Source organism: Dermacentor andersoni, chromosome 3 (genome assembly GCF_023375885.2).
Source record: "Dermacentor andersoni chromosome 3, qqDerAnde1_hic_scaffold, whole genome shotgun sequence".
Taxonomy (NCBI): Eukaryota; Metazoa; Arthropoda; class Arachnida; order Ixodida; family Ixodidae; genus Dermacentor; species Dermacentor andersoni.
The window spans coordinates 216910329-216935555 of record NC_092816.1 but is presented as its reverse complement, the minus strand read 5'-3'; the positions used below and the strand labels follow the sequence as shown (position 1 = coordinate 216935555).

General features: G+C 47.7%; 1 protein-coding gene across 3 annotated transcripts in view; it reads left to right on the top strand.

Annotated features, from left to right (window-relative positions):
- The window catches only part of rngo (DNA damage inducible 1 homolog rngo), a 132905-nt gene that overhangs the window by 58801 nt on the left and 48877 nt on the right, over positions 1-25227 (top strand). For all 3 annotated transcript variants that reach the window (XM_072287416.1, XM_072287415.1, XM_050172625.3), the window contains one exon: positions 16652-16755. In XM_072287416.1, the coding sequence (XP_072143517.1) occupies positions 16652-16755 (104 nt within the window). The remainder of the gene's footprint in view (positions 1-16651; positions 16756-25227) is intronic.

Below are 25227 nucleotides of genomic sequence, written 5' to 3'. Positions count from 1 at the left end.
AATGAGCCGATTTGAAAAATGTTTGTGGCAGAATGCTCCCTAGAGGACACATAACAACTTCCAGCATATAACCAAAATTTGCTATGGGGCCTGGTGAGGAGCCCTTTAAAGCACGTGTCGCCCATGTCTTAAGAGGCTACTCGGAAATTGCCGATAATCTATTGCGCCATTCATGTTCCGTGAGGTAATTACTATCTTGTCTTGTTTGTAGAATAATGTTGGAATCATTGGAATGCTGAAGTGTGACGGTGATAACAGTGCTCTGCATTTGGAAGGAGGGTTGGATGACTACTGGGCAAGGATACTTTGCCTGAAGGCAACAACAGGTATATCCCCTGCTTTCTAAGCTCATAAAAGCACTTATTTCTCTACCCCATGGCAATTCTGAACTAGAATGAGGCTTCAGTAAAAACAAGCACCTCATAGATGGACGGAGCTCTCTGAGCATTCCCCCCGCAGGGGCGTCTGCGTCAGCAGGCGTTTGGTGTGTTGCGACACCACGTACCCGAGCACACGAGGGTTCGACCCTCCCGCATGTATCCGTGCGTGGCTTAGCCGTGGCCGGGGAAAGGGGGATCCTGGGGGTTGAGCCGATGCCGGGTGTTTGGACCGTTCGTTAAGGCCCCCCGGCGGAGGCAACACACCTCTTCGGCCTCTGCTTCACGTAGATGGCACCTCCAGGCTGACCCACCTGGGGGAAATCGGTTGTTGCCTTTTCCTGTCTCTCTCTCCCTCCAGCCTTCGTCTTTCTCTCACTTTTCATTTTTCCTGTCTTCTCCTAGCTTCCGCTTACTTCCAATTTTTCCAGGCAGCAAGGGTTAACCTTGTGTAAATAACCAACCTAGGTTATCTCATATTTGGTTATAGTGATAATGTACAGCTGACGTTTGCAGGACCTGTTTTTACAGTCCCTGTAGCGTCCCCTTGTAGGGCTCCACGGTGGGTGGCTGGCGTTATTGCCGAAAATTACATTCTTCTATGGCAAGCTCCTTCCCTCCCCTCCCAGATCGCCCTCAGAAAAGAGGGCGCACTGAAGATGTATTTCAGTTCTTTGGACGTCAAAGACCCAACTTCCCACGATTTCACGTCATTCACTCGGAAAAACCGGATAGACAGGTACGCACAATCTCCCCATTTCTAGTTTCAAAGTCTTTAACTGATGTCCTTGGTCCAGGCTACAAGGCATCAAGGATGGCAAGTGGTGATCTCCTCTTGGAGCTCCAGAATCTGAAACAATTTGAAAAGTTATCCAGTCTCGTGTCATTTGGAGACGTTCCCGTGACAGTAACTCCACACCGTACTCTGAACACCACCCGCGGTGTTGTCTCGGATGATGATTTGCTCCAGCTGACAGAGGCTGAGCTCCTGGAAGGCTTCAGTGAGCAGAATGTTGTCAATGTCAAGAGAATTAAGCTGAGGCGAGATGGTAAAGAAATTGCGACCAAGCACCTAATACTCACATTCTGTTCAAGTATTCTGCCCGAGTCTGTAGAGGCCGGGTATATCAAGCTCCGTGTCAGACCACATGTGCCAAATCCCCTAAGATGTTTCAAATGTCAGCGTTTCGGCCACAGTTCGCAGAGCTGCCAGGGCCGCCAAGCATGTGCGAAATGCAGTGCCCACGAACACGCCACTGAAGCTTGTAAGAACGCTCTCCACTGTGTAAACTGTGATGGGGAGCACACCGCGCACTCGCGGTCGTGCCCATCCTGGAAAAAAGAAAAGGAAATTGTAACAATAAAAGTAAAGGAAAATATCAGTTTCAAGGAGGCACGCAGGCGGGTATACTACCTCCCCAAGAAAACCTTTGCCGAAGTGGTGCATCAGGGTGCAGCGCCACAACGGTCTCCGGTGGCTGTCCGACCCACACCCAGTGAGGTGGCAGTGACACCATCCGCCCCCCCGGCGGCTGCAGCTAGCGCTGCAACGCCAACCAAGCAGACGGGGCCATCGACCTCGGAGGTGGGCACAGGGGTCTTGCCCTCCAAGGCGGGACTCTCCCTGGTACCTTCTTGCACGCAAGAGCACGTGTCCGGCACCTCACAAGAGGCAATGGACACTACACCTATCCCCACAGCGCGCCAAACGCCTAAGGAGCAGCGAGGCTCCCTCGAATGCTTCAGAAAGGGCAAAACCCTGATTACAGGGCCTCGAAAGAGCTCTGTAATCTAATCTCTGAAATCTCTGTAATTAATACTTCTGTTTCTGTACACACAGCACCTATTTACTACCAACATGGATACACAGATAATTCAATGGAATGTCAGAGGTCTTCTTAGAAACCTTGATGATGTGCAGGAACTCATCCAAAAACACAATCCAAAAGTGCTGTGTTTACAGGAAACACACTTAAAAAACAAGCACACAAGCTATCTCCGACAGTATATAACTTTTCGGAAAGATCGCGATGATGCCGTCGCATCATCGGGCGGTGTTGCCATTGTCACTCATAGAAGTATAGCGTGTCAATCTTTACAGCTACAAACACCCCTTGAAGCAGTGGCGGTTCAAGTTGTCCTACTAAACAAACTCATCACCATTTGCTCGCTTTACATACCCCCGCATTACCAACTAAACAAACATGAATTTCAGTCCTTGATAGATCAATTGCCAGAACCTTATGTTGTTCTTGGCGATTTCAATGCACACAGCAGCCTATGGGGAGACTCTCGTATCGATGCGCGAGGTTGTCTCGTAGAACAATTCCTTTTTTCGTCCGGTGCGTGTCTGCTGAATAAGAAGACACCCACATATTATTCTCTCGTAAACAGAACATTTTCTTCAATTGACCTCAGCCTAGTTTCCCTGCGTATACTCGAATGGGAAGTTACCAACAATCCTTACGGGAGCAACCACTTCCCCATACTGCTAAGAACACATAAAGAAAACGAATATCTACCACAGGCTCCTAGGTGGAAGATCGATACAGCCGACTGGGAGACGTTCCGAACTCTCACTAGTATCTCATGGAATGACATGTCTTCTTTAGGAATTGATGCTGCTGTGCAGTATTATACAGCCTTCATTATAGATGCATCTAAATGCATATCAGAAGTAAATGGCTTGGCATGTAAACGGCGTGTCTCGTGGTGGAACGACGATTGTAGGATCGCTCGCAAGAAACAAAGCAAAGCGTGGTGGTTGCTACGCGCCTCCCCAACTGCGGAGAATCTTATCAACTTTAAAAAGTAAAATCCCAAGGCAGGCGAACCCGCCGACAGGCCAGAAGAGAGAGTTGGCAGAAGTTTTTATCGGGTATCAACTTGTATACAGATGATGCCAAAGTCTGGAACAGGGTTAATAGGATAAGAGGGCGACAAACATACTGTCTCCCTTTGGTAAACACACAAGGCGATACCCTGCAAGCCCAGTCTCCCACTTGGGGAGCACTTTGAGAGCGTGTCAAGTTCAAAACATTATTCGAAATTCTTTCTGAAATATAAACAAATAGAAGAATGTAAGCCACTCATAAGAAAATGTCCACAGAATGAACCGTACAACTGCCCTTTTAGTATTGCCGAGTTGAGAGCTGCCTTGAGCGCATGAAAGAGCTCTGCACCGGGATCTGACAGAATCATGTATGAAATGATCAAAAACCTACACAATGACACCCAACTTACACTACTCACAATTTTCAACACCATTGGGCTGCAGGATACCTTCCAACTGCATGGAAAGAAGCCATTGTGGTTCCTGTTTTGAAACAAGGCAAAGATCCTTCCTCAGTGGCAAGTTACCGCCCGATCGCCCTCACAAGTTGCCTTTGTAAGGTATTTGAAAAAATGATTAATCGGCGACTGATCCATTTTCTTGAAATGAGCAAAATGTTTGATCCTTATCAGTGCGGCTTCCGAGAAGGGCGCTCCACAACCGATCATATCGTACTTGTTTAAGGAAATATCCGGGACACATTTACACATAAACAGTTCTTCTTATCCATATTTCTCGATATGGAAAAGGCGTATGGCACAATGTGGCGTTGCGGAATCTTAAGACTTGTTAGAAATGAGCATCCATGGTAATATGCTTAACCTAATAGAAAGCTATCTGTCCAATCGTACCTTCCGGGTAAAAGTCGGCAATGTACTTTCACATCCTTTTACGCAAGAAACGGGTGTACCCCAAGGAGGCGTGCTCAGCTGCATGCTCTTTATCGTGAAGATGAACACGCCTTGTGCTTCATTACCACCAGCCATCTTTTACTCTGTCTACGTGGACGACATTTAAATAGCTTTCAAATCTTGTAACCTCGCAGTGTGCGAGAGACAGGTACAGCATGGCCTGAACAAAGTGTGAATGTGGGCACACAAAAATGGATTTAAGATCAATCCTAACAAAAGTTCTTGTGTTCTTTTTACAAGAAAGAGAGGCCTGATCCCAGATCCTTGCTTAGAACTATGTGGACAACAGATACCTGTAAACACAGAACACAAATTTCTAGGTGTTATACTTGAGTATAGACTCACTTTCGTCCCCCAAATTAAACATCTTAAAGAAAAATGTCTGAAAACAATGAACCTAATGAAACTTCTATCCCAGACTACATGGGGTAGTGACAGGAAGTGCTTAATGAATCTCTATAAGAGCCTGATTCGTTCATGATTAGATTATGGTGCAGTGATCTATCATTCTGCCGCCCCGAGCGCGCTAACGACGCTAGACCCTGTTCACCATCTAGGTATCCGCTTAGCCACGGGCGCTTTCAGGACAAGTCCCGTTGAAAGTTTACATGCAGAATCGAATGAGTGGTCACTTCATCTCCAGAGAACATACATCAGCCAAACATAGTCCACTGAAAGCCAAACTGAAAGTCCACTCTAATCCTCAACATCCGTGTTTTAATACCGTTAACGATATGACATATGCTACACTCTTTCGCAATCGTCCCTCCGTAAAACAGCCTTTCTCGCTGCATGTGAGGGAGCTTAGTGAAGAAATGCATGTTCCACTCCTCAAGCTTCACCTAATGCATTCAGCCAAGCTGCGCTACCTCCTTGGGAGTGGCAGCTGATACAATGCGATACATCTTTCACTCAAGTTACAAAGCACGCTCCAGAGATTGAAATCCAAATGCATTTCCGGGAACTCCAGCACAAACACTCCTGCACGGAGTTCGACACAGACGCATCGAAGTCACACGACGGGGTGTCCTATGCAGCCGTCGGTCCATCCTTCTCGGAAACTGATGTACTGCATCCGGAAACTAGTATCTTTACGGCTGAGGCCTACGCACTGTTGTCGGCTGTAAAGCATATAAAGAAATAAAAACTCCAGAAATCAGTTATATATACGGACTCCCTAAGTGCTGTGAAGGCCTTAATGTCATTTTGTAAGCACAAAAATCCAGTAATCAATGAACTATATTTCATCGTATGTAAAGCATATATATGTAACCAGCATGTATGCTGGGTGCCGGGTCATAGGGGCATCGAAGGTAACGTTCTGGCGGACCAGATGGCCACATCAATTGCATCGTATTCTGTTAATCCTACCGCTGCAGTCCCTGTCACAGATTTGAGGCCCTTGCGCAGGAAACTGCGAAACTACTGGCAATGCTTGTGGGACATGGAAACAAATAATAAGCTGCACGTAATAAAGCCACAATTAGGGTTCTGGCCTTCTGCAACAAAATCACGCCGAACAGATGTCCTATTCTGTCGTCTAAGAATTGGACACACATTTGGCACCCACAATTTTTTACTCACTGGAAATGAGCCCCCAACCTGTGGGATATGCGGGGAGGGGCTGACGGTCCTCCACGTCCTCCTGGAGTGTCGGAAAGCCAAATCTGACAGAAAGAAACATTTTCCGTTAGCATACCGGCAGCACATTCCCCTTCATCCTGTAATGTTACTCGGCCCAGAACTGCTCTTTGACACTAATGCAGTCCTAGACTTCCTGAAAGATGTTGTGTTACATGTAATTAGCCCCATACGTTCGTAGCGTCTCCTCTCTTCAGAGGATGCCGCTGTGATAGCTGTTTCGTATAGCACATGCCTCTCGGCCCTTGCGTTTCAAGGGCTCTGGCGAGGCAGTAGTGCTCTTAGACAATTTTAGCATCTCGCATATTTTATATAATGAATCATTCTTTCTTAATGCGTTTTAGTGATCATAATACACATCATTAATCATTGCCATAATTTTATTACGTGTAGTTTTTTATGCAATTTACACCAACTCTTTTAGGCCCCTTTACAGCCACGTCACATTAAATTCACAGAACCTATCAGACCATGATATATTCATTACCACTAGCATGGCGCTCTTTGGCCATACCTGGCCCTTGCGCCATTAAACCTCAAACATCATCTCTGAGCATTGCCAGCATCAATGGAATGTGTCATGTTTTCCTTAAGCGGTATGACAGTGATGCCACTAAGGTAACTCTCAGCCTTGACCTTTTGAGGATTGCGAAGCAGTCACAAGCAAAGTATGCGCAGAGGATGAGTGCTGAAGGAAGCACAGGCAAAGGGCGGAAAGGGGCGGAAGATGCTGCCTTCGAGCAGCCCAGTCTCGAAGAGCAAAAGAGGACATTGGAGGACCAAGTGGCAGCCAGCGAAGCATTGCTCACTAGTGCTGAGGATATGATCAACACCGGCACCAAGCAAAAAGACAAGAACAAGGTAGAAGGTGGCCTGTGCTTCTAACGACAGGAAATGCAAACCTTGAGCAGGCAGTTAAAAAACTCAAGGAACTCGAAAAGCAAACAATCAAAAAGGCAAAGCACTGATGTCTAGCCGTGTATAAGCTTTTAGTTAGCCTATAGTCATGTGCAAGAGCAGCTTGATTTTTTAATGCATCTAGTCATGGTCTAGTCAGCTGCTACTCATCTGCAAGAGCAGTTTGGTGTACAAATAAGTTGGGGCTAGTCATCTAGTCTAGTCCAGTGAAATGCTACTCATGTGTAAGTCACATTGAAGTACAAATATGGTTGTTTTCGTTTTTTATACCAATCTTTTCTTTGGTCTGTGCTCATTTGCATGTTCCTATGAATACTCTAAGCAATTTGATCAACCTGCTCAGCAGGTTGGAACAAATTGATATCTACCATGTAGGTTTTTGTAAGATTCAGTGGGCACTTCTTCATTTGCAGAACCTTGGTCACTGTAGCTAAAGCAAGATTACACCAAGCTAGTTTTATGCAAGGCGCTTTAAAAAAAATCGACCTCAATGGTTTTATGGCTTGTATGTCACATTGCTTGAGTTGATTCTAAATGACTGCTGTAAATATTCACACCTTTATTATTTTTTCTCTTCCAAAAGTAAGCTTTCTTCCACATTAGACTGCTCCAAATTTAGTATTTGGTGCTCCAAAATGAAGTAATTTTTCTCCGCAACCTTCTCCAAATTTGGTTTTTCCTGCTCCAAAAGTTGCTCCAAATCCTACTTCAGCTTTTGCACCCCTGCGATAAGGAAGATAGCTACTTAGAATGAGCTTGGCATGTTCATATTCAGTAAATGTTTTCATTTTGTGAACGCTGTCCTCGCTTGTTTGGCCTACATTCAAGGTAATTTTTTTTTTTTTTTTCTGGCTTAGGACTTTCCAGGGCCGGCTTAGAGTCGGGGCCGGCCTAGATTCGAGTAAATACTGTAACAAACTAGATTTGTCTCTGAAACCAAGAAATACCAACCATTGCATGTCGAGCATACAGCCAGACCTGGTTACATTGAACTTGCAAAAAAAAAAGTCACTTCTCAGTTGAATGTAGGATATAAATCAATATAAGTGTTCTAGAGAATTGGACAACATAAATTGACGGAAGTGAACTTACTTTCAGTTTACTGTGGTAGGAAATAGTCCCGAATCTTCTTCTGCTTACACATCTTTGTTGCCAGGAAGAGCGTGTGTTTTACCACGTTGTCCAAGTACTCAGAGCAGCTGAGGCCGCAGCCTTACACGTTCGCGCAGAAGCGCCGATACAGGGTGAGCGTGCACGCATCATCTTGGAGCAGGTGGGCACAGATCCGAGTTGTCCTCACTGTTCCCTTGACTTGTGTCCCGATTGACGTCGGCAATGAGGCCTTGTTCAAGAGCCCACCAGTGGTCGCGGCACCTTCATTTGTGGACGCAAATTGGTTGACCAGTGACCCATCGACGGCTTCTCCAGATGCTGACAACGTGCTCCAAACTTCGTGGAAACCTGCAGTGGCTTCATTGCACTTATTGGAAAACTTTTCACTCTCATCATAGGAACCACAGAAATCAGCATGCAGTTCTAGATCTTTTCATTGTTAGCGTCAAGCAAGATGTTGGGGAGACATCGAATTTCGTTTCTCTCCATGCTCGACTCCATAATTTCCAACTTCACACACCTTGCGCCAGCACCATTCAAAACAAAGGCAACAAGTGGGAAAATGGCAAGAATCTCCAAGCCTCAAATGCAATAAATGTGAAGGAAAGACTGATTCCCTCTCCCTGCAGCATGCCGCACCATCTGGTGCACCTAGGCGTGGTGTGAGCTTGGAGGCTTTTGCAAGCCCGCCAAGACAAGCTGACGCACCTGTACAGCGGTTCCACGAGAGCCGGAAATCAGTTGCATTCATTTCATTTTCATTTCCTTTATTAATACTGTTAGCCCATTTTTTGGGCCGTTACAGGGTGGAAAATATTTCTTGCTATGCAGAAAATGCATCGACAATCACAGCCTTGTAGACATATAGATACAAAATAAAATTAATGTGCGCAACCTGCGGCTCGCAACGAAATACGAATGTGGTAGTAGAAGCACACACAGCAACATCAATATTTCCAAGTAGGTGGAATTCACTACAAACAAGCTGTCGTGGTTAATTTGGTAGGTCAAGGTAAAGGTGTATAGATTTTTCAAACGAACTGACAGTCTGTGCGAGTCCGTAAGCAGCAGCCACCAGAGAAGAATGCCCCCCCCCCCCTCCTCCATTGCCTCACCCTCGTGCCTCGCACAAAACAGAAGAGGGCGTGCTTCTGGCCCACCTTCCTCACTCGCACACGCGAGATTGAGCCGCATCTGCTCATCCTCACATGCTTTCACTCACACACACAGCACACGGCGCGCGGTGCCGATTTTATTGCCATTGGACTTTGTATGGAACCTGAAGTGTGCATGAATGGCAAAAGTGTGTGTGGAGTATCCATATAATTGTTATTGCAATAAAAAATGCTGCAGTTTCGTCAGAAAGGTGGAGCATTGATGGTGAACATAAACAGACAACTACCCGCAGTAAGGTTCATACGTTTATCGGTGTCACGTGGGCTCAGGCAAAGATCTCGCTTGATGGCCAAGAATATTTGCTGTCGCAACGTGAGCAAATGCTTCACACAGTGCCTTGGAAACTTGAGAATACGCACCCGCCCAATACTAGACGCGTGGGCACAAAGTACGCATCAAAGCACCAACCATCTCAGCCATACCTTTGCACTTGCCAAAGATTACCTCCAAGATATGGCGTGTGGCCCGTATATGGACAGCCATGCACGGCCACATGCAGCACGGGTGGAGAAGAGGAGACGCGCATACTAGGAGGAGAGGGGAAACCCTACCCCCCCTCTAGCGTGTGCTTGATCTCGTTACTCTGCACCCGCCTTTTCCCCGCCACCCTGGTGCTGGCGGAAGCTTCAACTCTTTTGTGTTCCTCCGAGCGCTCCAAACTGCCGCGTGCCCCGTGGCTCCCTCAAGTTGTTACGCAACAACTGGCACAGCAGTGTTTCCTGCACACCGTGTCCCAGTGCATCCGCATTGAGGGCGCTTTTGCTGCTTGAACGTTTCACACAGAAAGACACTTGAAACTAACGTTCCCCTCGGCCGACATATCTTATAGTTTTCTGCTAGTTTTACCAGCCATACAGGCTATAAGCACATGCTTGAAATGTCCGAAAATTTTGTTGAACTGTAAGCATGCCAAGAAATTACATGGATTTCAGGGGTACTAAGATAGGGAAATTAAAATAGTTTGTTTATTAGTGAATTTCATTAAATGACTTTAAGTGACAATTAAGTGACATTATATGACTAATAAGAAATGACTGAGAACTTGTGAATACTACAGAAATTTATTGCAAGCAATATTTTGTCTGAAAGGCCACTTGCACTAACAGTATACACACAAATAGGCTATGCAGCAAGAGATCAAGAAAGATGTCTAGCAAGATTTATGGCTATGAATTTCTGGTCCCAAAAACATGTCTCGTCAGAAGAAGAAACACACTAATTGAAAAAATAAATGCTTCAGTGCAGTCGCCGCGAGCAGTGCCACCGCGTGCTGCCGTACCGAAATTGTGACTGTGTGCACTTCGGTGTATGGGAACATGTGGACCGCAACCAAACGGGGAATCACAACCAAAGGCAAAGAGAAAGAAAACTGATTGGTATTCTGAACCTGGGCTGTTCCGTGCTCCCGGAAATTCAATAGCAGCGACCATAAAAAAGATACCGTACTTACTCACATAATGAACGCACTTCCTTTCCTGAAAAATAGGCGCAAAGTTGGGGGATGCATTCATTAAGGGGGGTAAAATTTTGAGCGTTTTTCCGTAGCCACCTCTAGAAAAGTCACTTTTGCCCAAAATGCGAAGCATCGATTGCGGTAGCAAATGTGCAGACAGCTACACGAAGCAAGGGTAGTAATTTCATTGGCCGTATAAACTGGCAAACATTCGCTGCAACACAAACTGGGTGGCAAGAATGCAGCATGCACAAAAGTATGAGCTGCCATCGACTCAGCATCGACACAGATCACTTTGAAGATAAGGCAAGCCGCGCAGTGCGCAGTTGCTGCCAGAGTAAAACACCGTGCCGGCCCTCTCCCCCCGTGCCATACGCGCGATGGAAGACAGCTTGTTTTCTTGCCGCTTTTCTCTCTCGTATGCAGGAGACAGAGCCCCGATCGTCGGCACCTCTCAGTCGCGGTTGTGCAATACACAGTTGCCAGAGTACAACCCCCTCCCGGCGTCTCCTGCGCGACGAAAGATGGCGCATGAAATTGAGCCGTGATCGTTGGTTCCCTCGTGCACTTTCACTCACACCAACACCAAGTGGCACGCGGCGACGATGACGACAGTAAAAATGCGCCTGGAGCGTCCATATAGTAATTGCTATCGCAATAAAAGTAGGTGACACAGTACGATTTATTCGGCGTCCTACACGGCATCAGACATGCACCCACCGGATGCCATATCAGATGTCGAATAGTACTGCATGTCTCCTACTTCACGACAGCAAGTGCAGGGTACAATCATTATGCGAGAAAAAGAAAAAAAAAATACTTGATGTGGAAAGTGGGGGCTGCGTCCCGAGTGCATTCATTTCGTGAGTAAATACAGTAGTATCTCCGCCACGAACCCCTCGGAAGTAGCAGACGACGCGCACACGACCACGGGATCGAGCACATTGGCAGGTAAACAAGTCGAGTTTTGCTCACCCGTGAGTGGAAACACAATTTCGAATGACTTCAGGATGACTCCATAGAGACAACAGCACCTCTCAAGAACCAGTAGTGCCGAAACCATGCAAAACGTCAAACGGAACATCAGCACTGTACATGTACAGCTGAACCCACTAATAATTATCCCAAATATTACAATCTATTGGTTGTAACAACCACATTTCATGGCATTTAGAATTTTCCAACCCTTTGTATTGAAACTGTGTGCCATACCGTTAGAATGAACACTTCACAGCTGGTCACTGTAAAAGGAGGGCGTTTGCCCTCCTTTCACAAGGACGGGCAAGTTTCGAAGCATGGAAGTGCGACCGAACTGGGCGCACAGCAGTGTCCCCCCCCTTCCCTTCCACTCCAGTCCAACAGTGATGAAGATTCCACCACCAAGATGAGCAAGCACCCTGCACGGGTTTAAGAACATGAGGAAAGTCTCTTGCTATCAATAATGCTAGGGTAACCATGATTTCAAGGAATGTTTCCAGCGTGTTTCAGGATGAAGCAGTACAGCATATGGCGGTGATAGCCTCCGATTTCGAAGGCCATGATGGCGGCACACTAGTGCGGTGTTGGTGCGGCACCGCATGCCGTCTTGGAAGCAAGCAGCACCCTTGTTTTTTTGTGCGCGTCTTCCATACGGCACCACGTGCACTGCGTTATGTATGCTGTTTCGGCCAGTTTTAACCAATGGTTGTTCAAGAATTGCTGTCGATATTCATGCGGCCCGAGTCTGCATGAACATGGCACAACCAAGGAGGTTTAATAAAAACTGCTGGTGTGGGAGCTCCCGCAGTTTCTTACCAGCAAGGGGGAAGCCAGCGTTTACCTCTACTTCACCTCTGAAAGAGCCTTGTTGGATGGCGTCTGCCTACAGATGAAGTGCTTTGGCTCTGTTAATTTAGATGCTAGGCTAATTAGAGAATAAATGCTGATCGTTCCCATTGAAAGTACAGTCGAACCCACTTATAACGGTACCAGTTTTAACAATACATTGATTACAACAATGAGAAGCTGCTGCACCATCAACTTCTGTAGGTTTTCTATGGTGATATAACCCGCTTACTACAATGCCCTGACACTGCATTATTGGTTATAACGATGAAGTCTGGCTGCTTTGTGTCCATGCTGAAAGGTTGTCAAATGCGAAATCCTTGAAAAGAAAAAAAGAAACAAATTCGAGCCGCTGAACGATGGCCCTGACAGCTGTCTCACACTCATTCTCCAGCCTTTTTTCCGCGCGCCTCTCTCCCATCACCCTTCCACCACTCCGAACACAAATGGGCTGTGCCCATAGCTTTATGCTGTGCCACCCTCTGAAACACGAATGCACCACGCCAACTGTGCTACTCCCAGATTGCTCGCTGGCTCCTCATTCAGTGCAGTTCTGCAAACAGCTTAATTGCTTGCATTCGTCTTTGTTGTGTCGAAATCGTTCCTCCACGTGGTTTTCCAGCCTCGTTTGACTTACCACCGAAACGGAAGATGGCTGATCTGCTCACTGTTCGTCGACAATGCACGACGTTGCCGGTGAAAAGAAAGCGCACGGCTATAGATTTGGAAACTAAGTGCTTCTAACTGATGAGGGGATCGTCGCAAACATGCTTGCATTGGATAGCGACGGTGGCAGCGATGACGCGGTAGGACAGGCTGCCTCAACGTTATCCTCACAGGAGGTCCGGCAGATGATTCAGACCCTCCGGTGCTTCATTTTCATGAGGAAGCTTCCTCTGCACTATGTGGAACTGGATGCCTGGATGCCTTGGAGAAGAATGTCGGCAAGCTTCTTGTAAAGCATGCAAGGCTGACGGACATAGGGTTTTCTCATGCAAGCCAGTGAGAAGTACGTGGCGAGATGCTTGTGACGATCTCGCCTCAGCGTTTCTTCTGGATTTCTTAAACTGATTGGCTGCCGTGGCAACCTTCCCTCATTTTTTAAAAGGCACATTTTGGGGCCACCAAAGCAATGCCTCGGCGGAGCTCGTACGTCACTTGCTGCCCGTGACCGCTCTTTGCATTTGTTATAGCAGTGCCATTCTTGAGTGCCGTCAGCCACGGCTTGAAACACACCATCGGAGCACGCAGGAACCAGAGTTAAACTAGTGAACACAATCAGCAGCCGGATGGAGGAATGTGGTGGGGAAGGGCACTGGCCTCCCCATCATTATAGTTTTCTCACAGCTCTGCCATCCCCCTATTTTGATTTTTTCATGCACCCCGGTTATAGCAGTTATCAGTTATAACAATGGAATTTTTGTAGCACTTGAATATTGTTATAAGTGGGTTTGACTGTATTAACTTCGGCTGAGTATTGACGTTCTCCCCAATAAAATTAACCAAAATTTTTAGTCTTCATCCTGAACCGAGTAAGACGGCACATGTCAACCAGCATCTGTGCGTCAAAATAAGCCATGTTAAACTTGTGGGGGAGTATGAGAAAAGTGCTTCTTTCTTTCACTATTAGCTAGTATGTTATGGGCCCTTCCTAAGATGGTGGGGGTCTGGCTTCACTTTCGGGGCTTCATTTACACTCCAGCAATAATTCAAGCCTCCTTGGGCATGATGCGCCGCTACCACGCAAAGTTACAATGAGTTGGCGACTAGGATTCATCGACGCTTCGTTTATGTTGTTCCTGATAACTGTTCACGCTGGCATTCTACCTTTCGAACTTCGTGCTTTTTTCGGTGAAGCAACATAAAAAACATAATACGTATGTAAGTTTCGCAGCTCTCAGCAAGACATGTGGCTGATGCTGTAGCCACAACAGCAAGACCTTTGCAAAATGCCGGCATGCCGCAATAGTTTCGACTTCTAGCTAGCTAGAACACTTCGCTAGCGTATGCAGGACCCTCTGGTATTCTGCTGATAGCAAGAGAGAGAGAATAAGCATTTTTATTAGGTAAATGCAGCTTTGGAGAGGCATCCTCATTCCAGAATGTCTTGAGTTTGGGCTGCGTCCTGGGCCCGAGAAAAAAATTGCTGGTAGATGCACTCATAGTTTCGGAATGGCAGGTGACTGGAGCCAGCTGTGTGTTGTTTCGAAGGAGCAACGCCGCTGCATTTAGCTCTTTATATGACATTTTTAACAGATACTTGCAGTTAGATGCGTAAAGGTGCAGGGAGCAAAAATGAAGGTACTGAAAGTATCTCTTTTGGACCAAAATGGTGTCAGATCGTAACTGCTGACACCGGCTGCAGTGTTGTTAAATTTTGGGCATTTTGAAGGACGAGTCCACATATAACGAACTACTGATACAGCTACCACTTTTTGCAGAACTATCGAGTTTGTTATAAACGGGTTTTGACTGACGTCACAACCATGCAGGATGGATCAGCGGCGCTGTACATACCAATATGGCAAAAACCCTCAAAGGGTTAAAAAGTTGTGCATACCTTTGGGTATACGTACTGAAGTAAAGGACAATAATGGATGTAATGAAGTAATTTGGGCTTTCCTCTTCAACTTTTTCATAACGTGGTTCGAGCCTAGTACTTCGTAACTGAGGTTCTGTAGCTAGTGAGAGAAGTCTAAGCAAGACTAACGTCACTTTGGTCACACCACGAATAAACATGCACTGTCTGCTATGCGTGTAGATGCATATGCACACAGAGGTTTTCCTATAACTTTAATTCATCCTCGACCACAGTGGCTCTTGTTTTACACCCAAATGTAGAACTCTTCTGCCGAGTTGAAGAAACTGCATTCATTGTCGATGCAGTCATCATCAGGTGAATTGTGTGCAAAAAGCAAGAGCGATGCTGTAACTTTGGGTGAGATGCTTGGAGTAACTACGCATGTCCAAGCAAACAGTGTAGCTCTGAGCTGATACACTCTGAACAGATTTGTCTGCTTCTAGTTCTCAGCCTATGTGACTGACATTTCTCATTAACTTGCTGGCTCCAATCTTGCAGCCAACGGGCTGTCTGAATGCAGTAAATCAAGATGCTTTGAGCATAGTTACCTGCTAAAATTACTAGAGGCAACTCTAGCGTTGTAATCATTCAGCTACCTTGCAAATGTTGTACGAAATATTGTATTCATCCGAAAATGAACAGTTTTATTCTGCAGGTGGCCAAAAAAAGTGTGCCGTGTTCTTGGATTGTCACTTTTAGGAATACCATCAATTTCGTGCTACTAGCGCAAGACGCATCGGTGCCTACAAGTGAGGTCTTTCTTGGCACAGTGTCAAGCATGCTATCTTACGTGTGACTAGTACAAGATGCATTGACATCTACTAATGCTATTTTATCACAGTGCAAAAGCATTGTCACCTGTCCAATGTATCTGATGCTAGTCGTGCAAAATTTAGCAAACACAAAAGGTGATGGTTCAAGAATACGGCCTCAAAAACCTAAAAACAACGATCTGAACGTAAGAAGGTTCAGAAGACACTTTATTCGGAAAAATGACACGCACTACATTTAAATTGGCGATTGAGCTCTGTAAGTAGTTTCCACCTGACAGTGATGTTCTGCACATTTGTCAAGCTGTGGACGTGGTTGTGGGCTAGAGCCCTTGGGTATACAAAAAGGATTAGTGAGCTATGAAGCTTAAGACAGATGAAGTAAAGACCACTGGGGCCAATTTCTGGCTTATTGAGACGGTGCCATGTTGTGATCACCTCCGTTGATTGTAATTGAATCGAGCAGGGCACCTGCCCATTATATGCCGACAATTGTCTGATAGACTCCTTGTGAAACAGTTTAATTGCTGAGAAACTGTTCGCAGTAGGCTAAAAGGTCGCTGTAAATGGGGATCATTATATGTGGGCTCACCTGTATCTGCCTTTATTAGACTAAATTTTGAAGCAATCATTCTTTTTTATGTAGAAGACAACAAGATTCAGTGGACATGCATAATCACGGCGAATTATTGCATTTATCACGCAATATTTTGTCCCGCAGGGTCAGTTTGCAAAGTGACAAAGCCGTTTGAAAGCATAAGGCTGAAGTTTAGGCATGTGTCATCATTGACCAGTGCTAGCTGGACTGCACGTGCTTGCAGCTCCAGCAGCAGCCACCAGCACCAGAGTTCCTGCTGGCACTCTTTTTCAGGAAACTCTGTGGCCTCACAGTGAGAACTAATCCTTCATTACGAACAATTTCAGTCCCCTTGCTATCTTGTTGTCACCACTGTGATCCTTCACGGAGATTAGCAGCATTTTGTTGTTTTCAAGTGTGAATCAAACTGAGCTGTCGCACTGCTTGTTGTCCCTCCTCTGCCCTCCTCGAGCGCAGTGCAGATTGAGATTGAAGGAGTGTTCCTGACCTCGTCCTTCTCGGTGCTGGAGGAGCAGCCCATGGACATGCTTCTCGGACTCGACATGCTCAAGAGGCATCAGGTGGGGAGAGTTGATCAATTTATCAATCAATTTTAAAAGACTGAAATTGAGCCTAACTAGATTAGAGGGTAATCTTGCGGAATAGTGAATGCACAACCTTTGCTGCGAACCAAGGCAGAGTAAGTATACTTGAGAATTCCTTCAACGATTCTTTGTCAGGCACAACATTGAGGCAAGGGAGCAGCCAATCTTCTAGTTGAGGTTAAGCTGCACCATGGTAATGTGTAGACAAATAGCCAGTAGTCTGTGAGGGTAACAGAGCCAGAGGATTGAGAGGTGCAATAAGATTAGGAAATTTGCAGGCACGGGATGGAGTTGACTGATACAAGGCAGGCTATGTCGTGATTTTCAAGCACTCTGCAGTTTCTGCAAATATATCTACATTGACTTGGCAATCAACTGTAATTTTGGTCACTGACACCCAGCAAAGCAGCAAACTACTTTGGCATAACAGCCATGGCAGCCTGCACTGGCTGGTGTTGTGTTAGACGGCAAACAGTGACAAGAAATTTGCTTCTACACTTATGTGTTCTTATGGGTGGCTCACGGGTGATATGCGTTAGATAACATGCACAGATTACATTGAGGGCCCTAAAAGCAGCATTTGGGTTCATGGCTAATCGGCTTCACGATGGTGACAATGTATACCAATTTTATATGGGCCTTTACTGGACGGAAAGAGTTAAGCCAGAGTTAAGCCAATGTGTATGCAGAAAGCACCGAGCCGAATTTGTGCAACACAGCAAACTGCTGGTGTCACTCGGTAGATGTTGCACATGATGTCCGCACTTCCTGATGGCTTGTGACATGCATTGGGATGTGTAGCGGCCAAATGCGAAAATTCCTGAGGTTTTGGCATTCACAAAATTTGAGGTAGCTGAACAGTCACTGTGTAAGAATTTCAACAAATTGTTTGTTACAGTGAAACCTCGTTAAAGCGTAGTTGGCCGGAGCTCGGAAAAAGTACGTACTAAACGGTAGTACTGTTTAACCGAAATAGCATGAGATCGACCACTTACATGTCAAAAACTGAACTCAGAGAGAGTGCGATGAAAGGGGAAAAACATGCAGTATTTATTCACTTCGCGCGACAAAAATGTTATTTTTGTTTGATGCCATGGCAGCCTAGCAGCAATGACAGCGGCCTCAAACTTGCTGAAGCTGAGTTTTTCATCCAGGCCCCCTGTTCTTGGCAAACACTCGCATGGCAGATCCCTCGTTGGCATTACATATTCTCCGTGCACGCGCACGGTAGCGCTGCAGAAGTCACGGGGCGCCTTTTTCATTGCGGGCTGCTGTTCTCGCCTCGACGATTGCATTTATGAGGCTGGCCCAGCTTCTCCCACTGTCGGGCCTGAATCGCCCGTGCTGCCGCTTTCCGTGTTGTCCTCATCACTGTTGCTAGCCGACACTTTGGTAGCAACAGAGGCAACGATGGCGAAAAGTCTAAACGCATAGCCGACATCTCTTCACGGTCGCAGCAGCACTGCCAAGCAACTTCTTCGCATTCCAAATGCCATGCACCGTACTCAACAGCAGATACCTGTCGTGTGCCAGTACTGTCTCGTGTCATGTTCGATAGCACGAACAATGTCTAATTTTTCTTCTATGCTGAGCATCCAGCATCTTCTTTATCCGAACTTCGGCATGACGCGAGTCCTCACTTGCCCGACGCCACAACGCTCTCTGGCACGCCGCCGAAATGATGTGGCTTCACGCACGAACGCACAGGGCGCTTGGAGGCCGTTCCGATCTCTGAGGTTTGTTCTGCCAGGCCGCCCGATGGAGATGACGCACCGCCGTGTTTGCACGACGAAAAGTGGAAACACTATGTGTTAACCGATACGTACGCAATAAGCTGGTACGGTTTGAGCGGATACAAAACACATTATGTTCAATGGCCGCTGAGTCAGGGATTTGACTTTGCTACTTTTAAAACGAAACTACTGTTTAAGCGGGTACGGTTTAATGAGGTTTTACTGTACTGTGTAGGGGCATTACTCAAAGCTGTGCATGCAGACTTGACCCTTCTCTAGATGGCACTGCACCGGCAGGAGGGCAGTCCCTCGCCAACGTGCCCGTGGCAGCCCTAGCAGTTAGAGCTGTCACCCCTAACCGTGGCTTGCGGTGAGTTGTGACTACGGTGGGATCAGACTAATGTGAAAGGAACGAGTTCTTAACTGCACACTGTCAACAACCGATTTTTAAGGCATGCATGCTCGATGCTTCGGACGCCTTTGTGGCACTGCCACGTGCCCATCTAGGCCAGTGTGTGAGGAACTCTAAAATTTCAGATGCTGAAACCCTTTGCCGGACTTGCCAGACATTTTGCCATGATTGCAGGTCTGAAACAGCAATAATAGAAGCCGCCACCATTTTCATTATCTTGCAACCTTGAACCAGTGCTCTCATACACATGCACTAGCCACGTAGCCACCACGGTAACGCTAGACTTATCTGCTTCGACGTTCGCTACCAAGCTCTTGTGTGCGCTGTGGTGTTTTTCATTTAAAGAATTCGTCACCATCACCAATGGCACCGACTCCGCCTTTGACATGCTCACTGATCGATTCGAAGCATGGAAAGTACCATTGTTGCACAATGCCGGTTTCCGAAAGTTAGGTTCGCCGCAATACAGTTGTGTTACACAGTCAAGCATACACAAAGCATTGCTGTGAAGCATACTAAGAGCGGAAAGGGGCCACTGTCACAGGGTATGTATTCCGTATGTATTCCTCAATTATACATTGAAGTGTTCCGGAGTGCTTTTAGGGAAGTGGGGAAAGAGGAGTGCCGCTGCAGTACACGCTACTTACATGACACATTTAGATGGTGGCAATATGTTGTGTTGATATATTGATTCAGTGCTTAATGCATTACCGGCAGCAGTCATCATCAGATGGGTTCTGCCGAATTTTATTGAATAACTTTGAAAACAAACTCTTCCCTGGAGTAAAGTGCTTTTGTCTGTGCAAGTAAATGCCTCCTTTAGAGAGAGCATGATTTGTCTACCCCTAACCACTTTTGCCTAGCTTGGTATGATCACGTAAAACAATGACCATTGAAATGGGGTTTATTGCAGCTTGTTCGAGGGATCACAGGTAGCTCTAGATCACGAGTCCTAGTGCTTCGCATCAACAACCCGAGCTCGGGTCTCGCGCCGCAGCGGTGGCAGTCCGCACTGTGCCACATGCAAATTACCCACTATAACTTCCCCCGCGGCGAAGAGGAGTCATCCTGGCGACCTAAGGTGATGATACGATAAGGGGGTTGTGGTACGGCTTCAGGCGGCTGACGTGAATGGTCTCGCGGCCATGGTGGCGTTTGTCCGAAGATGGCGTCACCGGTTCGACCACATAATTCACAGGCGAAGTACACGCGACGATCCAGTACGGACCTTGATATTTCGGAGCAAGCTTTGGGCTAAGGCCTGGAGCTTGGAAGGGCAGCCAAAGCCAGACGTGAGAGTCCACGGCGAAGGACTGTGTGGGCTGATCGTTGTCGTGGCGATCTTTGTGGATTCCTTGGGTATCCGACGTGAACGAGCGAGCCAGTTGGCAGCACTCTTCAGCATGGCGAGCAACTTCGGAAAGAGGGGTGAATTCAGACGCATCCGGGTGATATGGTAGTACGGTGTTGAGGGTAGTGGATGGTTCACGTCCATAAAGAAGGAAAAATGGTGAGAAGCCTGTGGTAGCTGGTAGCCTGAACGGCGGTGTTGTATGCGTACGTCACAAAAGGGAGGACATCGTCCCAATTGGAATGATCAGACGCAACATACATGGTGAGCATGTCCCCAAGAGTGCGGTTGAATCGTTCCGTTAGACCGTTAGTCTGTGGGTGATACGCCGTAGTGGTGCGGTGAATAGTGCGGCACGCGGCGAGTAGCTCATTAATAACTTCAGACAAGAAGACACGGCCTTGGTCACTGAGCAGTTCTTGCGGTGCGCCATGCTGTAAGACGAAATGCCGTAAGATGAATGTGGCGACGTCGCGAGCAGCAGCCGAAGCAAGTGCAGCAGTTTCAGCATATCTTGTGAGGTGGTCTACTGCGACAATTATCCAACGATTTCCGTTAGCACTGCATGGAAGAGGCCCATAAAGGTCAATGCCAACCCGATCAAAAGGACGTGCAGGACACGGTTAAGGTTGCAGAGGGCCTGTCGTATGAGAAGATGTCTTGCGTCGCTGACAGGCTGCACATGACCGAATGTATTTGCGGACATAAGAATACATGCTATGCCAGTAGTACCGCTGGCGGAGCCGCTTGTAGGTTTTCAGGACGCCAGCATGAGCTTGTTGTGGATCTGCATGGAAATACGTGTATACGTTGGAACGCAAATGGCGAGGGATGACTAGCAGCCATTTGCGACCGTCTGGCTGATAGTTTCGGCGGTACAAGATGGCGTCCCGTAGCAGAAAGTGGGTGGCTTGGCGTTGAAGGGCTCGAGGGCATGTAGACGTTGAAGAACTGCTAAGAATGTCAATGAAAGACACAATCCATGGATCTTTTCTCTGTTCAGATGGCAAGTCAGTAACAGCAAGCGTAGCAACCAGGCTATCTATGGATGAAGGTGGCGTTTCGTCGGATCGCATGGGCGAACGGGAGAGCGCATCTGCATCAGAATGTTAGCGCCCGGATCGATAAATGACGCGAATGTCAAATTCTTGGAGCCGAAGAGCCCAACGTCCAAGACGCCCCGACGGGTCTTTCAGTGACGCAAGCCAGCAGAGCGCGTGGTGGTCTGTCACAACGTCGAACGGACGGCCATACAAGTAAGGGCGAAATTTGTTTAAGGCCCGAACTATAGCCAAGCATTCTTTCTCCGTGACAGAATAATTGGATTCTGCCTTCGTGAGAGCACGACTCGCATATGCAACCACATATTCTGGAAAGCCAGGCTTCCGTTGTGCAAGGACGGCTCCAAGACCAACGCCGCTGGCGTCGGTATGAACTTCAGTCGGTGCACTCGGGTTGTAGTGGCGTAGAACAGGCAGTGAGGTAAGCCGACGACGCAAAGTGGTGAAGGCTTGGTCACATGCCGGAGTCCAGTCGCGAAGGTCACCAGGGCCAGCCAGGAGCTTTGTCAGGGGAGCGATGATGCAGGCAAAATTGCGCACAAAGCGGCGAAAATAAGAGCAAAAACCGACAAAACTTCGTAGCTCTTTCACTAGTCGGCCGCGGAAATTCTGCGACAGCACGAAGTTTGTCAGGGTCGGGAAGGACGCAGTCTTTGGACACGACATGGCCAAGTATGGTCAGCTGGCGGGCTCCGAAGCGGCACTTTTTCAAGTTAAGTTGAAGGCCGGCGGTGGTAAGGCAAGTAAGGACTTCGCGTAGATGAGAGAGGTGAGTGGTGAAATCAGGGGAGAAAACTACCACGTCGTCTAAATAACACAAGCACGTCTTCCATTTGAGGCCTCGTAGAATATTGTCCATCATCCTTTCGATTGTCGCGGGTGCATTGCAGAGGCCGAATGGCATTACTGTAAACTCGTACAGTCCATCAGGCGTAATGAAAGCTGTCTTCGAGCGGTTGGATTCATCCACTGGCACTTGCCAATAGCCCGATCGCAAGTCCAAAGAAAAGAATTCGGCACCATGAAGACAATCTAGGGCGTCATCTATGCGCGGTAGAGGATAGACATCTTTCCGTGTAATCTTGTTGAGGCGACGATAGTCCACACAGAAACGAATCGAGCCATCTTTTTTTTAATGAGTACTACAGGAGACGACCAAGGGCTGCAGGATGGCTTGATAACACCACGTTCAAGCATGTCTTCAACTTGTTCGGCGATGACACGACGCTCCGTGGATGACACGCGGTACGGACGCTGGCGTAATGGTGCGTGATGTCCCGTATCAATGTGGTGAGAGACGGTACATGTGCGGCCTAATGATGCTTGGTTGCAGTCAAAAGAGGCGTGAAAATCATTTAAAAGAGTAATAAGCCGCTCACGTTGTGTCGGCTCGAGGTCATCGGCAATAGAGCGACAAAAAACATCCGGTGATACTCGGTTAGATGGCACATGGGGTGCCAGTGCTGTTACGTTGGCAGTATACACGTCGTCGGGAACAGGGAAATGCACAATAACGTCAGCGTCCACAGTCTGGATGGTACCGATAGTCTCGCCACAGTGCAAAGCCAAAGTGTACGAATTTGGGTTAGAAATCAGTATTTCTGCAGCCCCATGGTGAACCGTGAGGAGGGTGAAAGGCAACAATATAGGCTGGCGGCGAATGAAGACGGCAGCGGGTGAAAACATGACCGTCGCTTCGGCAAGCGATTCGCATGAAAGAGGGACAAATACCGCGCTGTGAGGGGGAAGATCAGTATCTGAAGCTACACAGATCCTGGTAACATCATGAACTTGAAAGTCGTGAGATGGCAAATTGCACAGAACGGAGAACTGAACCTCAGCACGTGCACAGTCAATGACGGCATGATGGCGCGACAGAAAATCCCAACCGAGAATCACATCGTGGGAGCAACAAGTTAACACAAAGAAATCAATCGAATACAAAATGTCTCGAATCAGCACCCTGGCAGTGCACATAGCGACTGGCTGAACTTGTTGTGCACTGGCTGTTCTAAGCAATAGTACCGAAGGCATCACGGTCACTTTCCGTAATTCACGGCAAAGTTTCTCACTAATCACGGATACAGCAGCACCTGTATCGACGAGCGCAAGACATTTGATGCCGTCAACGGACCCTTCAATAACGTTAGCGGGGGGAAAAACGAGGACTTCGATGTTCCGACTCGCATATGCAACCACATATTCTGGAAAGCCAGGCTTCCATTGTGCAAGGACGGCTCCAAGACCAACGCCGCTGGCGCGTCGGTATGAACTTCAGTCGGTCCACTCGGGTCGTAGTAGCGTAGAACAGGCGGTGAGTACCGAAGGCATCATGGTCACTTTCCATAATTCACGGCAAAGTTTCTCACTAATCACGGATACAGCAGCACCTGTATCGACGAGCGCAAGACATTTGATGCCATCAACGGACACTTCAATTACGTTAGCGGGGGAAAAACGAGGACTTTGATGTTCCGACGATGACACAGTTCGTGCCTCAGGAGCTGCGGAAATCAGTTTTCTGCCTCAGTAGTACTGGCACTGGGCCTACGACGCATGGGTGAGAGTGAGCGCCGACGAGGGGAAGGCGAGCGACGAGTACTGTAGAGCTGTGACTGCGGTGCTGGTATGTCATCAGCAGCGTAGACTTCCGGTGGTGGTCGCTGAGGCATACGGAATGGTCGGAAGCCGGAGCTGGGTGGTCGCGCGGTGCCCACGAAGGCCGGCAAGCGCTGGCGGCAGAAGCGCGCTACATGTCCCGGTGTACAGCAGGCATAGCATATTGGGCGGTTGTCAGCAGTGCACCAAGGATTTGTACCTTGCTGCTGTGCGCTGAAAAAGGGAGCCACCGGCTGGCGAGGTGAAGGCGGATGAGAGAACACCAGCTGGAGAGGTGCTGAAGGCGGAGGAGAGAATCCCGGCAGACGAGGCGCCCGTGCAGCGGCTTCAGCGTACGTCAGAGGCGCGGCCACGGGAGCCGGCTGACACAGAGGTGGAAGAGCTTCGGTCACATGCTCTTGAATTACCTGTCGGATCGCTGGAGCCAAATATTGAGAAGGCTTCTCCGTGGTCGGCGAAATCGAGAGCTGTCGCGCGACCTCCTCACTCACAAATTCTTTTATTTGCGTCAGCAAAGTTGTGTGGTTGTCGCCAATAACCAATGCTGCTAACGAATCTTCCGTAGGCGGTGGGCGCCGAGCTAAGATGCATTGTTTCTGTAGCTCGTCAAAACTTTGGCACAAATTGATAACTTTGGCCACGGTACGCGGATCCTTCGCTAACAACATTTGAAATGTGTTTTATTTTGTCCTGTTCCGCCATTGACGGATTCACGCGCTTACACAGGTCAATGACATCTTCGATGTAACTTGTGAACGTTTCACCGTGATGTTGCGCGCGCCCCCGTAAGCGTTGTTCTGCGCAAAGCTTGCGCACAGCGGGGCACCTGAACACTTCTGTGAAACTTGTCTTGAATCTGCTCCACGTTGTGAAATCGTGTTCGTGGTTTCGGAACCAGAGGTTTGCGACGCCGGTTAAGTAAAACAGCACATTGTGCAACTTGGTGACGTCGTCCCACTTGTTATGCTGGCTCACCCGTTCATAAGATGACAACCAGTCCTCCACGTCATGATCATCTGTGCCGCTAAAGATGGCAGGATCACGCTGGCGCAATGCACCGGAAACAATGACCATCGGAGGCTGTGGTGCATCTTCCTGGGTGGTTTCATCAGGCATGGTCGCAGCAGTCGGTAGCGTCTGGCTTCGGAGTTCCAGTTTTCAAGGTTACCCCTCAGCTCCACCAAATGAAATTTGGTTTATTGCAGCTCATTCGAGGGATCTCAGGTAGCTCTAGATCACGAGTCCTAGCGCTTCGCATCAACAACCCGAGCT